Raw genomic sequence first — 15,837 nt, forward strand, 5'->3', positions numbered from 1 at the left:
GTCAGGTAATACATAGAATAAAGCTCTTTACTTACTGCTCAAAGGACTGCTTAAGACACAATGCGACTTTGGGCTGAAATTCTATTTCTCATCTTTCTACAAAAAGGTTAGTAAATTTCACTTTTAGCTCTATGTTTTGCAAAAAAATCAGAGAAATTTGGGCTATTAGGTGGACAAACCACATGCCCAGCATGTAGAACATTCCCCGTAGCTTTGCAAATGACAGTCTCCCAAACAGTTAATTTTCAGCCAAATTTGGCTCAAGCCCTTAACAGCTTTAAACAGCTATTGTAAAGAGATAATGCCAACAGACATAGTGGAACACTTTCTGCTTTCACTATTGTATGCTTATCTAGCTAATATCCATTGCCAGCTCTAGTTATAGTATGTATATCATGTGGGCACCATTATAATTCAATATAACATATGGAGTAAGCTCCACTGATTCACAATAGTGCATTTTTGTTGCATTGTTGCATTTTGCATTTTTGCATTGTTGCATTGTTCAAGTATTACTTTAGACCACAAGAGAGATTTTGACAATGACTGTCACTGGAAGTTTACAAAGCAGAGGGCTTGAGAAGAACTGGGGAGAGCAAGTATCCCTCCAATGGCACCCTGATTCTTCTCTTGGTGTTAATCTATGACATCGCTGATATTGGTAAAGTTTTAGCACTATGTCAATGTGACATTAGAATAGTACTATTATATCACATTATGTATATAGGACTATAGTTACATTCTGTGCTATGTATTTTGGAATATGGGTGATCTGTTGTACTAAATATATTTTGAAAGCCCAATTGAACTTTCATTTAAAATCAGTTAAAGTCCTCAAGACTAGTGGTGTTTAATGTCTTCCATTTTCTTTGTAAAGCAGTCACAGCCTGAGTAGAAAAGACTGTCCTCTTTCAGCAGCTGCAGAGTGGTCTCTCTGCAGAGGTCCCACACACCCCCTATTTGGTCAGACCTAAAACTTTGCAATCAGTACAGCTCATGCTCCCTGCTGATTGGAGAGCTTTAGCTTTAACTCAGCATAGGTGATTTTGGACATCTGCAGAGAGATCAATGCTTCCCCAAAAAGAGCAAGGGTCCCACTCTGCAGCATGCTGGCAGTAGATGACATTTGCTACTCGGGCTCTAGCTACTTTAGAAAGAAAATTAACTGTAAGGTATTGAACACTTTTTGTTTTGATGCACCAGAAATGTATTTCACAAATTGAAACTGAGAGTTTATTTGGGATTTAAGGCCCCTTTCACACTTGTACAACCTGAAAGCCATGCGACTTTGACATGACTTTGCCACAACTTTGACACGGCTTAAAGCAATGCCTATGTAATCTTGAGGTCTGTGGACCTCAAGTCACATCAAAGTAGGACCAAATTAGTGCATGAACTACTTTGAATCGCTGCAACTTGAAGTCACACAGATATGGATGGTACTCATTGGAAATCATGGGGTACGACTTGTTATGCGACTTTGCAGTCCCAAGTTGCAGGACAAGTCGCACATGTGTGAAAGGGGCCTTAAGGAGATCTATCAACAACATTAAAAATATGCATCAAATAATAAATAGAATATCACAATATACAGTTCCTGTTACAGGGTCGGGAAAGCATGATGGGGAACCCTGAGACTAATCAACTAATCTCAGTTTTCCCACTCAGGCTTCAGCCACACAACAATTTCCCAGTTCCATGGTCGCTGCGTCTGTTGGATGGGCAGAACCTGTTGGGGAACTCTGAGAGACTAGTTGCTTTTGATTAATACCAGAAGCAGTGGGCAGATATCATAAGTGCTATTGGACCTCACTAGAATCCACCTACAATCCTCCACCAACCTGGTTGGGAACTAATTAATCAGAGTTCCCCATAAAACCCCACCCACTGTTAGTGTGCTCTTGTGTCATTGGCTGCTAGGAAGCTGGTGGCTTGCATACTAGCAACCAATAAAGTAAATGCAAAACACATTTTTGAAACACATTAAAAAATATTGAACACCCAAAAGCCCACCCCTCTGCACCAACTTTGAGTTGGTCTAAATTACCTCCGGTTTTAATGAATGAACTGAAGTGAATGAAAGGCAATCTATGAGTGGAGTTTGCCTCCTCCATTCATAGATCATTTTATACTTATGAAAGCTATACAGCTTCTTTGAATGTGCGAGGGAGGTGGAAAGGTTGGGCATAGTCAGTACTCTTGATAAATGCCTGTCACAAGTCCAGGGCTGGTAATAACCCTGCAGTACTGCAAGAATATTGCTGCAGGGTATAATAGGGGGCAGAGTAATTTAGATTTCCACTATGACAGTTGACAACAGCGCATGAAACCTTTTGCATTGAATTTAAGTATTGTCCCTTGTGCTGATTTTTTATTTTATTTTTTTACCAAAACCCAGGCCTTAAAACACAAGAGCTTATTTCTTGATTTCAGCATCAATGGAGAGTGCTGTAATGATACATTAATTGCACAAGGAGTCATGCAGTCTAAGGCTAATCCTGAACAATAACACGTAACTGAATAACAAAAAAAAAACTACAAACATTATATCTATCTAAAACTGATATATCAGTCACTGTCTTTTAATATTGTTCCATATATCTAAGAGTGAGGCTTAGAGGAAACTTTTTCTGAGAGAAACAGATATTACTGGCTTATTTGTTTCCAAATGCTAGTTGACTTTGCAGAAGAAGATCAGCAACAGGAGCCTCCATATCTCTTAAGAAAGCTTTATTTTAATCACATGATTTCCCCACAGAACTCTCAATGGGGTATTAATCAATGGGGTAAAAAAGAGCTTACAGCGCATTTAAATAGATTCCTGTCTATTAATTTTTATGATGTGATAATGAGGATTAAAGGGGTTCTAAAGCATTCCCTGCATTAAGGTAAAAAGTGTTTAGGTAACAGTATTGCCTTCTCACCCCCTAATACTTACCTCAATTCTGCGCTGTGCTTGTTGTCTGTAGTGGCTCTCCCAACTCTCACAGATTTTGCTGATACAGCAGGAGCCATTGGCTCCCGATGCTGTCAGTCAAATCCTGTGACAAGGGAGCCCGGAGGGAGCTAAGCTGCACTGTATTTGTCTATGAACACAGGCAGAGTGGCTCAGGATTGAGCATACATGTGTGCCACCATAGGAAGTGGCTTCTTATGGTGGCATTTAGGTTGGTGCAATAATTCACAGAGTCAGGTGCAATGGAAAATTTGTATTGAAATAGCACTGCAACAGTTTACAACAAACCCAGTGGGAAGGCTGCCCAACTGGGTGTACTCCAGTAATGTGAAGAGAGCAGGCCTTTAGAGAAAGAGATCAGAGTGTGGCCTAGTCGTCTTGTGCCCAAGCAGAAAGTTGTGACCCTAAGCTTTGTCTTTTTCATCAAGAACCTTAACCGCTAGTACTGTCTCTAACAGGCATGGTACCTGTCTCTACTCTACCAACTTGCAAATTCACATCAAACCTGGGAGCAAGGGCCCTAAATAGGCTCTGCCTGAACCAAGATGGCTGCTCTAGTCACATGGGCTGGCAACATCCAATAAAATTGCTTCCCTAGTGACCCAGGAAACCATAGAGGAACCCTGTTCCTCTTGACTTCCTCTCAAATAACAGTGCCACTAAAGAGCATCACCTGCAATGGAGAAAGTAGACTGCACCTGCCTACAGGCACATCAAGAAGAGGAACAACAGCTTGGGACCAAAGAAGAGAAGAATGGGGCCACTCTGTGCAATGGGAAGTATATCATGTTTGTTATTTTAACAAAAAATATTGGCTTTATCACCTTAAGTATAGGCCTTCATGAAAACCTGATACAAACTTTGCTCCGAAGAAGCAGATTCTTTTTAAACATTAAGCATGTGCTGATGGTTTCAATACAACTTACATTTATAAATATTAAAGTTAGTTTTCCTTTATAATAATGCATTTTTGTCTATACAGGTTCCTGCCTGGAAATAGTAGGAGGTCACAAAGTTGACCGCTATGCAAGGCCATATATGGCACTAATAAGTTCACCTGAAAAAATATGTGGAGGAGTCCTAATACATCCCAAATGGGTTTTAACAGCTGCTCATTGTAAAGTGTAAGTATTAAGAGGTTTAGAAAAACCCATGATCAGACCCATGGTGAGTGCAGATCATGGCCTGTATCTAGTCTAATCCTTTAAGCGACTGTAGAAAGAAAAAATACATACTCCAAACTTCTGCTTTTTAACAAAAAAGACAGTTACGCAAAAGGGGAAAATAAAATCATTATGGGGCTCATTTAAAATGGAGTTCAGATATCAATATTTACTGTCTCCTGCACATTGCAGCATTTACTCCACATTGCACTTTGCATTTACAACTAATTCATAAAATGTAGGCCACAGGGTGTTCTCTGCGTAATGCTGCAAAGAACATTCAATTAAAGGAGGAAAGGCTGGTTACCTGGATTTTACAGGTCATGTGTCTGGGGTCTTCTCTTCCTCTTTTAATTATTTTAATTAAAATAATAATTATTGGAGTCCTAAAGCAAATGTACTGGTAGGTACAACTGTAAAGTGCAACTTTAAAAACATGTTTTCTTAGCTACACTACAATCTAGGTGACTTCTAGGACCTTACATATTATACCCTTACACAGGATTTCTGGATGTACAGTATGTGCCAATATATTACAAACAATAAACATGCACACTGACACACAAGAGTAGTTGATGCTTGGAATAGACTGTCAGCAGAAGCATTGAGTCAATTAAGATTAAGTGGATTGAAACATGCTTAGGATAGAGATACGAGGTGTGTCTAAAAAGTTTGGTGAATGGTATCAGAAAACAGAAAATACAAAAAATGACCTTTATTGGCCTTCAAAATAGTCACCATCCTTCACAACACAATTTTGGCAACGTTCATAAAGCTTCTGGAAAATGTCAGCAAAGGCCTCTTTAGGAATCAATCGCAGAACCGCTGTCACACATTCTCGGATAGCCGCTGTGTCCGCAAAACGTGCGCCTTTCATGGCGCTCTTCAGGCGGGAAGACAGAAAGAAGTCTGCAGGTGCCAGATCAGGGGAGTATGGTCGATGCTGCTTAGATTCCGGATAGAACTGGTAGCACCAGCTCTCATCCCGTTTTGCCTTCTGTTTTTCAGTCAGCTTGTGCAGCACAAAATGGGAATAGATCTTTCGCCTACCTTAATCTTCAGGGACGATTACTAATAATTACTGCCACTGACAGCAATGCTGGGGTCATTGCAATCCAACGTCTTCCATGCACATTGTGATAAGCTGCAAAAAATGCAGCACGGCTAAAATATTTGTGTGTTGAGGAATACTATGGCCTATTAATTTTGAATGGGCTACCTAATTGATACAATGCACCTCAAGGCATTCAAATATGCTGCAATTGTGCAGCCCTCTGGAAAAGTCAAGGCCACACTTGAGGTTCTCTATAATTTTCAAGTTGGCCGCCACTGCTCCAGAGCAAACCCCCACCCAATAAAAAGAGCTTAGGGTTGTGATGTAAGAGCACTGAAGTGTTTAATGATACATCACAAGGCACAGTTTTACAATCTGACAACCAACTGATCAGATTATTGAACAGAATAAAATTATGATTTGATAAAGACCAAACATGACATGACTATATATGTCTATATACTGTAACCTAAATGGTTTAATGTGACCAATCGGCCTTCTGTACATTATAGCATGGGCATATTTGGCATCAAGCTGATTGTTATTGCTTTATACATTTGTGTAAATGCTTGTTTTTAATATTGTGCCATCATAGCTTTAATTATGCAAATTGAATGAAACTAAACTCTATGTTTTTGTGCTGTCAATCAGAAAGGTTTAACTGCTTCATAGGCTTTGAGAGGGGTGGTGTTGTCATGTGCAGGAATATTTATTATGTGTTAAACCCATTAAAATAAATGCTCTCTGTGATTACAACTACATTGTTTATATCTATGTCTCAGATCAAGATAGTGTACAATTTGAAACATAGATAACGTGTGCTATATCATTCATCACTAATTTTGTACTTTGGCAAATTAGGCTCATTTTGTTACAAATCCTATGATGACCCATCACAAACATATTTGTGATCCAATTTCAGTCCTGACTTATAGTTTAAGAAACACTGATTTACTGGATAGGCCCACGTATCTTTAGTAAGAAATGTATGTACTTTAGGCAGAAGGTTATTACTATTTATGCCTTTAACTTTTTAACACGTATTTTCCGTTTTAGGGATTCATCTACTAGAGTTACTCTAGGATCTTTATCACAGACAAAATCAGATCAGGATACACAAAAGTTCAATGTTTTAAAATGGATTCCTAATAACAAATTTGATCCAAGTACAAATGATAATGATATCCAGATTTTAGAGGTATGTATAATAATCATCTGCAGACATTAGATGTAATCTCATGCCCAGTAATTTCACTGAAATTCATGTGCTGTGAAGCCTCCTATTAAAAATCTGAAATCTGCTAGGCTGAAGATAAGATTCAGTGCTGCTATGGGTTTTTCAGTGAATTCCCTGGATTTGCAAAGTTCATGATCCGCAAACTTTTGTATCAAAACTTCTCAGGTTCACCACCAGAAATAAGGAACAACCTATAATGCAGTGCATTGCCCTTCCTTGGTTATCTGAGATCCAAGAGGCAAAATTTGAAGGTATGGATAACCCAGCCCTCCAACCATTAAAGGATGGGTTTACAGCTGCCATATTGTTGGTGTGTGTTGGAACTGTAGGGAAAAGTTGAAATTATGTATATTGTTTTTGGATTGATAATTATGTTTCTTTTTTTTTTTATTGTAATTTGTACATGTCCCCTAGGGTAGTGACCAGCTTCCCATTCCTTTTGTTTGACAATAGCTTGCTTTATAGCACTATAAATGGCTAACAACAACACAATTTGTCCCCCATTGACTTCATTGTGGTTCTTAAACTTCAAGCAAGATTTGCAAAGAAGTTTCCGAACTGATCCAAGGCAAATTTGCTTAGCCATATGCTCGGCTGAGCAGGCAAGAAACAATTTCAAATATCTGTTTTTCTTTTAGGAACTTCTAACAGCAATATTCCTTTGTCAGAAGGGGTTTTAAACCGCTGAACCACCCCCCCCCCACCAAAAAAAAAACCCCTGCAAGTTAAAGGCATAATGTGCTAGTATGCATCGCATCACTTATTGTACGCTTACCTGTAGGTAAAAATAACAAAGCGGGGTTTACAACTGCTTTAAAGCCTAGCTCAAGACGTATTTATTTTGGATAAAGTAGGAAACAATAAACATTTCTGCCAGGTTTAATTTCTCTCCCCCCATGAGAGACATTTCACCCTTTTCCTTTCCATGCGATGCCCTTTTAAGAAATGTAGGATGTGGCTGTCACAGCAAAAGGAAAGTCAGTTCCATCGGTGCTTCGCTATACAAAAAAATTGTCACTTAGGCTGGCCATGCAGGGTTCAAATCTCAGCCAGTTCAGCAGGAAACGGCCGAGATTTGAACCGTTAATAGGCAGGCTGAATGTACCAAGCTGATCGATCAATCAACCTAGGTACAACCAGCCTGCTGGATTCTACTGTGATTATTGCTAGCGACTGCTATAGCCACTAGTGATAATCACTGTTGGTTTCCACTGCCCACCCCCGCAGGGAGAAGACAATCAGTGATTTTCCTGTCAGCGGGGGATCATCACTTTTAATGTGGTGCCATTGCCACTGATCACACACTATTGAAGTTCACATCTCTCTCTACATGAGTCATTCATTCTGCTGCACATACGCAAACTGACCTTGGGTGATTCTAAATGACTGAAGACTGAGGTCATTCTGCACATGTACCATTGCCACGTGAATAGCTCATTCAGGGCTGGCATGTAAACATCAATAGCATGTAATCAGAGCTGGCACCATATGCGGTGATTGTGGCTGGGTGCACACGAGATGTGTCCAGCCAGGATCCCTGCAGCCGCTGTCAGCCTGTCATTGTTTTGTTAGGGTTCAGCTATTCACACATAGCTCCCATTCCAGCTGCAGATTCTTACTGCTTGAAATCGCAGGGTGCGCTAATCACCCATGTGAATGGAGTCTTAGTTTTGTCAATGGCTTTTTCACGCTTTGCCTAACTAGAATTTAAGGTATCATCATTTTTTTTTGCCATTTAGCAAGCGCATTATTTTGAGCCTAGCAATATTTATTATTTATTAATTTGTCAGTCTCTTCTTTCTAATTAATTGCATATACTGATACCAACAGTAGGACACAATTCCTCCAGATGACTCTAAAGATGGGGTATTGTTTTTCCCACTGACATCAAGACCTTTTCTACTCTCAATGGCCATAGTTCGGCCCTCCTAAAGTCTTGAGGACAGTAAACTGGTCCATTTAGAAAGTTTGGAGACCCCTGCATTAGGGCTTTTGCTGTGATGTTTTTAGAAATGAATGTGCAGCACCCTACTGGCCCCCAGCCAGAGACCTAATGATGACATCACTGTCTAAAATGAGTCTAAAATAAAAAGTATGTAATGAAAAAGAAAAGGTTTTATTTAAACATTTACAGTAAGTAGTATTTTGAAGAAGAAGGAACCAGAAAGGCAAAATAAAGGCAGATTAAAAGTTGTCTTTAAACAAACTGAAACTGCATGTAGCCCTTTAAAGATTATTTCCACTGAATTTGGTCCACTGTTGCATTTGAGTTTGACATGCTCTAACGTGTAAATAATATTTTTGTTGCTTTCAGCTATCTGGAGAAGCACGTCTGGGCAAATCTGTCAATTGTATGCCATTGCCAAAGAAAATTAAAAACATTAAACCAGGAACAATTTGTGAGACAGCTGGATGGGGAAAAACTTCATACAAGGATAAATACAGTTCCACATTTCTAATGGAAGTGGAAGTACCAACAATAAGCAATCAAAAGTGTAAAGCCATGTGGAAAAAGAGAAACTTAAAAATAACAAAAAACATGTTGTGTACCCTTGTGGACAAAGATGGAAAAGACACATGTAATGTAAGTTTGCTGTGGATAAATTTGATGTGCTGTTATTCAGCTCTGAAGTTCTGGGGCCAAGGCTTGCAGTGCTGAAAAAATAATAATAATAATAAAAACATAAAAAAGGTAAAAAACAAATATCTTCTGCCACTCACCTTTGACCCATTTCTAAAAATAGGGCTCCATTCACACCTAGCAATTTAGAATTAAGGGCAGAATTAGCGTGACTCTGCCCGCAAATCCAAATTGCGGCAAAACGTGTGACTTATGTTTAGGTGCCATTCATTCCTAATGGTACCCCAAAAGCGGTGTAATGTGGTGTGATTTTGCCGCAATTGTTACCAGACAATCGGAGCAAAACTTGCATGAAAAAAATAGCTTGAAGCTTGTCACACAAAAAAGTGCAGGAGCTTCTTCTGTGTGACAAATGTGCATATAGCAACCTTTTTAAGTGAACAGTCTGCCCTATGCACGGCACGTGGAAACGTGTGTAAATCGTCAACACAATAAGGTAAGCAAGATCATGTTACGTGAAATGTGATTGGGGCCTAAAGCAGACCATAATTCCTAACCCTCCCCTAACCTTTCCACCCACACTAATGAAGCTATAGTAGTGTGCAATTTTATTTTATTTACAATTTTTTTTTATTATATAAAGAAAATTCTGGTTTTGCAAAGCAGTCAAGGTTTTCTAAAGAGAAAGCCAGCAATAGCTCAGATTCCAGAGCAAGGAGAGACAAGCATCGGCAATATACTAGCAGTTAGCTACAAAGTCAAACGGCAGAGTTGTGGTCAAAAGTTCAGGCCTGGGTCAGTAACACAGATTAGCAGCAGGCATAACAGGCAAGGTAATTCTAAAAATAAGCTTCTGATGCAGCTGTTCCAATAGCAAGATCATCAGGTTTTCAGGAATAAAGGACACATACAGCGATGATGCTAGGCAGACCTCAAGTTTAAAAAGGCTGTCGGGTGGCAGCATCTGTGAGCATAAATGTGCATGCCCATCTGTGCTGTGGTATGTTCATGCACTTGCGCATGCAGATTCTCATCCTTGAATGCCTTGTTAAACACCTATGAACACAAAAATGAGCCAAGTCAGCATGAGGTCCCTGACAGAGCCTAGACCATGTGTTTATGATAAATCCAAATATAAAAGTAGGCGCTGGTTTAATAATATCAACCTAAAATAAATATATAAATGTTTCTTAATTTTCTTTGAATTAATCCAATAATAAATGGTATGTGAGATTTTGTGCAATAAATCAATAAATAATAATCGGTGATCACTCAAAACTATTAGGGTAAAATAAAATTACCATAAAATTGGATGTGCAATAAATATAAATACATATACACAAATATATGTGACTAGAATAGTGAAGTAATCCAAAATTGTTAGGTGCTCAATAATAAATGACACAATTAAGTGAAATATTTTTGGCACGGGGGAAAATTCTTTAATCAGATTAAGGAGGTAGCAATGGGGGCTTGATATGCCCCCAGTGTTGCCAATACATTTTTAGCGAAATGGGAGGAAGAACAAATTTTTGGCAATCAACAGCCTGAACTGAAATATTACAGGAGATACCTAGGTGACATTCTGATAATATGGGAGGGCTCACAAGAATCACTTATTGATTTTTTTTTCAGTTTATTAACCATAATCAATACGAGATTACATTTACAGGAAATATGGATGTTAATAAGATACAGTTCCTTGATTTAGAGATATATCGGAATAACAACATATTAAACACTAGAACTTTGTTCAAAGAGGTAGACTGTAATGGTTTTATATCGACAAACAGCTGCCATCCCCCAGCATAGGTTAAAGCCATTCCGAAGGGCCAATTCGTCCGCATTAGGAGAAATTGCACAAATGATCAGGATTATTTCTCACACACAGAAAAACTTATCCTTAGGTTCAAGGAGAAGGGTTATAAAGAAAAAGACTTGAGAGAGATCAGAAATAAGGTATTCTTAATGGATAGCAATGAGCTACTTAAACCCAAGACCAAAGCTAATAATCAATTTGATTTAGCATTTTTTACAGGGTTTAATTTACAATATAGAGAAGTAGAAACATTTATTAAAAATAATTGGTCCATACTTATTTTTATATATTTATAAAGCCATCTATAATTCTATTTTGCATGTTATGTCAAAGTACAGAGGCAGCCCACCACCAAAAGCACCAGTCCATACACACTGACTTCAATAACTCAGTAACTAATTGTCTTTTTGATATTTATTGCTTTCAATAGAGATGCATGAGATACTCCAAAACACTTGCACAGTACTGGGAGGACACTTTTCTCAAGGTCGACACGCCAGAGTTCTGCCAGGGACAGGGGAATGGCCAGGATTCTGACATCCTGCTGTCTCAGTCCAAGTTACCTCTGGAACTTACAGTATATCCCAAAAGCACACAGTCACCAGAAATTGATTCATGATTAGGGATGATCGAACGGTTCGGGTCGACCATCGGTTCGACCTGAACATTGGGTGTTCAAAATTTGGCCGAATTCCGAACTTTTTTGCTGAAAAAGTTCGGAATTCGGCAACCAGAACCGACCAAAATGCAATGGGACAGGAAATGGGCTTTAAAAGCCCGTGATTGGACCAGAACCATCAGTAAAAGCCAATTGAGGGGGCAGGAGAATGCTAGGAATGTGATTGGAGTGACTAGGGGGTCCAGAGGCCAATCATTAGTGAATACGCCCCCCAGTATATAAGATAGCCCCGCCAAATTCCTAGCATTGTAATACAGGGCTGTGGAAGAGAGTGGAAGCAGTTCTGTTACTTCTGCTTCAAAAGTGTCATTTAGCAATTATTAGTGTGAGGAAAGGGATATCTAGTGTAGTTAGGGTGCTATTTTCCACTTTAGTTAGATTAAAAAATCTAGTTTCTATAGGGAAAGTGTTAAGTGCCAGGGTGACCGTAGTGTAGTGTAGGGTGACCAAACCCTTCCATTTCAGGGTGACCGCTATAGAGAAAAGATCGTTTCTCTTAGGTGACTTATAGAACAGCGATATGGCTTCTCGCCTGTCAGCCTGCTTTTTGCTGCAGGCGTTTAGAGGGCTTTTTTGAGGACATGTTTGGAGTCAGGCATGACATCTGAACTTGTGTATAAGGGTATATATACACACACATGTATGTATATATACACATACACATATATAGGTGTGAAAGTAGCAGAACACTATGCTTGTGCTAATGAAATAATTAACAGGCATATGGCTCCGCTCCTATCACACCTATATATGTGTATGTGTATAAATACATATAAGTGTGTGTGTATATATACCCCTATGCAAAAGTTCAAATGTTTTGCCTGCCTCCAAAGACCCCAAAAAATGCCCAAAAAACGCCTGGGCCAAAAAAAAAACGCCCAGGTGTGTTATTGCAGGCGTTTTTTTAGGGCATTTTTTTGGGGTCTTTGGAGGCAGGCAAAATATCTGAACTTCTGTATAGGGGTATATATACACACACACTTATATGTATTTATACACATACACATATATAGGTGTGATAGGAGCCAAGCCATATGCCTGTTAATTATTTAATTAGCGCAAGCATAGGGTTCTGCTATTTTCACACCTATATGTGTTTATGTGTATAAATACATATAAGTGTGTGTGTATATATACCCCTATACAGAAGTTCAGATGTTTTGCCTGCCTCCAAAGACCCCAAAAAAATGCCCAAAAAAACGCCTGCGCCAAAAAAAAACGCCCAGGTGTGTTATTGCAGGCGTTTTTTTGGGCATTTTTTGTGGGTCTTTGGAGGCAGGCAAAACATCTGAACTTCTGTATAGGGGTATATATACACACACACTTATATGTATTTATACACATACACATATATAGGTGTGAAAATAGCAGAACACTATGCTTGCGCTAATGAAATAATTAACAGGCATATGTCTCCGCTCCAATAACACCTATATATGTGTATGTGTATAAATACATATAAGTGTGTGTGTATCTATACCCCTATATAGAAGTTCAGATGTTTGGCTGCCTCCAAAGACCCAAAAAAATGCCCAAAAGAAATGCCTACAATAACACACCTGGGCGTTTTTTTTGGTGCAGGCGTTTTTTTTGGGCATTTTTTTGGGGTCTTTGGAGGCAGGCAAAACATCTGAACTTCTGTATAGGGGTATATATACACACACACTTATATGTATTTATACACATACATACATATAGGTATGATAGCAGAGAAGCCATATGGGTGTTAATTATTTCATTAGCGCAAGTATAGTGTTCTGCTACTTTCACACCTATATATGTGTATGTGTATATATACATATAAGTGTGTGTGTGTATATATATACCCCTATACAGAAGTTCAGATGTTTTGCCTGCCTCCAAAGACCCCAAAAAATGCCCTAAAAAAACGCCTGCAATAACACACCTGGGCGTTTTTTTTTTTTTTTTTTGGTGCAGCCGTTTTTTTGGGCATTTTTTGGGGTCTTTGGAGGCAGGCAAAACATCTGAACTTCTGTATAGGGGTATATATACACACAAATGTATGTATATATACACATACACATATATAGGTGTGAAAGTAGCAGAACACTATGCTTGCGCTAATGAAATAATTAACAGGCATATGGCTCCGCTCCTGTCACACCTATATATGTGTATGTGTATAAATACATATAAGTGTGTGTGTATATATACCCCTATACAGAAGTTCAGATGTTTTGCCTGCCTCCAAAGACCCACAAAAAATGCCCAGGTGTGTTATTGCAGGCGTTTTTTTTGGGCATTTTTTGTGGGTCTTTGGAGGCAGGCAAAACATCTTAACTTCTGTATAGGGGTATATATACACACACACTTATATGTATTTATACACATACACATATAGGTGTGAAAGGAGAGAAGCCATATGGGTGTTAATTATTTAATTAGCGCAAGTATAGTGTTCTGCTACTTTTACACCTATATATGTGTATGTGTATATATACATATAAGTGTGTGTGTATATATACCCCTACACAGAAGTTCTGATGTTATGCCTGTCTCCAATAACCCCCAAAAAATGCCCAAAAAAACGCTTGCTACAAAACCGGCAAGGTGTGAAAATAGCAGAGCCATATCCCTGTTCTATAAGTGTTCTAATGCAAACAATCTTTTTTTTCTGGTTCTGGACATGCTACAGAGCTGAAACTTCACAGGTAGACTTTTTAAACCCCCAGACACTAAATCCAAAGAAATCTCTTTTTTTTTCCAATAATTTTTTCAATAATTGGCTCTCTATCAAAAATGACAATTTTTAAGAACTTTTTCTTGTGTGATTAATAGTCTCTGGGGCATGACCCAGAACCCTAGGCACTTTTTAGGGGCATTTTTGGGGTTTTAGGGCTTCAAAATGGGTTTTTTTGATTACAAAAGTTCGGGTCCTATTGATTTCAATGGGGTTCTGAAATCCGGGCCGAACTTTCTGGAAGTTCTGGTGTTCTGGTCGAACCGAACTTTTGAAAAGTTCGATCATCCCTATTCAGGATCATTACTCATAAATCCCCAGGACAATTGTACACCTTCTAGCTTCCTCTGGACACAGTCCAGGGAGTGAGACAATCCTTCTACAGACTAGTTCCTTATGGTGAAGTCCTAAAGCCACCTCCTCTGCCTGCCTTATCTGCTGATCGTAGGTGCAATGCTTTACAGGCCCTCAAATAAAAAAAATAATAAAAGCACATTTTTTTACCTGCAAAAAAAATGTGCATTTATTTATTTTTTTAAAAAAAGGTGATTTTATCCTTTAAAGAGGAAGTAAACCCTCCTCAGAAAGTTGTACCTATAGGTAAGCCTATATTAAGGCTTACCTATAGGTACTGTAAATATCTTCTAAACATGCACCGTTTAGGAGATATTTACCTTTAATGCAGCCAGTGACGTCACTGGCGCATGCGCTCTGAAGGAACGGCAGATCGTGCCGTTCCTTCAGAGCCCCGTGCCGTGACCGTCGGCTCCCGCGCGCGTGCGCGGGAGTGACGTCACCGCGGCTCCGGCCAATCAGATGGCCGGATGCCGCGATCCCGGAAGACGGGCGACTATACATGTCGCCCGTCATACAGGTAAGCGGACGGCACGGCGGGGGCTCGTTCTAAGGTAAGTATTTCATAATGAGCTAGTATGCGATGCATACTAGCTCATTATGGGTTTCTCTTTCAGGATTTAAAGAAGAGAAAAAAAAAAAATCTCGGTGTACAACCTCTTTAAACAGACCGGAACAAACATCGCTCCCCTGACTACAGAAGAAGCCAAAAACTACATTTGCCTAGCATCCTACACTAGGAGGGTACACAAAAAAAAACAACTGTTTTTTTTTTTTTTTTTATTATTTGTAGGGTGATTCTGGAGGACCTTTGATTTGCAATAAAGTATTCAGCGGAGTTCTATCTTTTGGAAATGAACAATGTGGGATTCCTGGTAATGCCAGTGTCTACACTCGTCTGACAAAAAAACACATTGATTGGATTAAGGCAGAAATACCATGTAAAATAGACTGTATGTTTAACTAGATCCTGCAAACAGTCTTCACAAAATGTAATATCCATGCTTGTGCCTAATTCAGATTGCAATTTGCTGAAAAAATTTTGATTGCAGTGATAAGAATTTTTAATGTTTAATAGGTAATGCTTGTATTACCCAATTATATCAAGTGATAATATGCTTTTATATTTCAGTATTTTTATTGAAATGATCTAATAATAACAAAAATAACACTGGGACAAAGCCCATTCTCAGGTTGCCATCATATCAAGATGCAGGTAAATAAAATATGAACAGTAAGGATAAGTAGAATCCAATATCAAAGGAAAAAAGGGCATACAACAAGCAAAAAATG

The 15,837-nt window shown here is 38.9% G+C and overlaps 1 protein-coding gene across 1 annotated transcript; it reads left to right on the forward strand.

Moving 5' to 3' along the window:
- On the forward strand, positions 1-15,585 carry LOC309555649 (granzyme A-like). The gene is made up of 5 exons (XM_082257683.1): positions 1-106; positions 3,939-4,080; positions 6,230-6,371; positions 8,725-8,994; positions 15,338-15,585. The coding sequence occupies exons 1-5, from the start codon at positions 61-63 to the stop codon at positions 15,509-15,511; spliced, it is 774 nt and encodes a 257-aa protein (XP_082113809.1). The 5' UTR covers positions 1-60; the 3' UTR covers positions 15,512-15,585.
- The last annotated feature ends 252 nt before the right edge of the window (positions 15,586-15,837 follow it).

This window comes from Pelophylax lessonae, assembly GCF_965119305.1.
Source record: "Pelophylax lessonae genome assembly, chromosome: 1".
Lineage (NCBI taxonomy): Eukaryota > Metazoa > Chordata > Amphibia > Anura > Ranidae > Pelophylax > Pelophylax lessonae.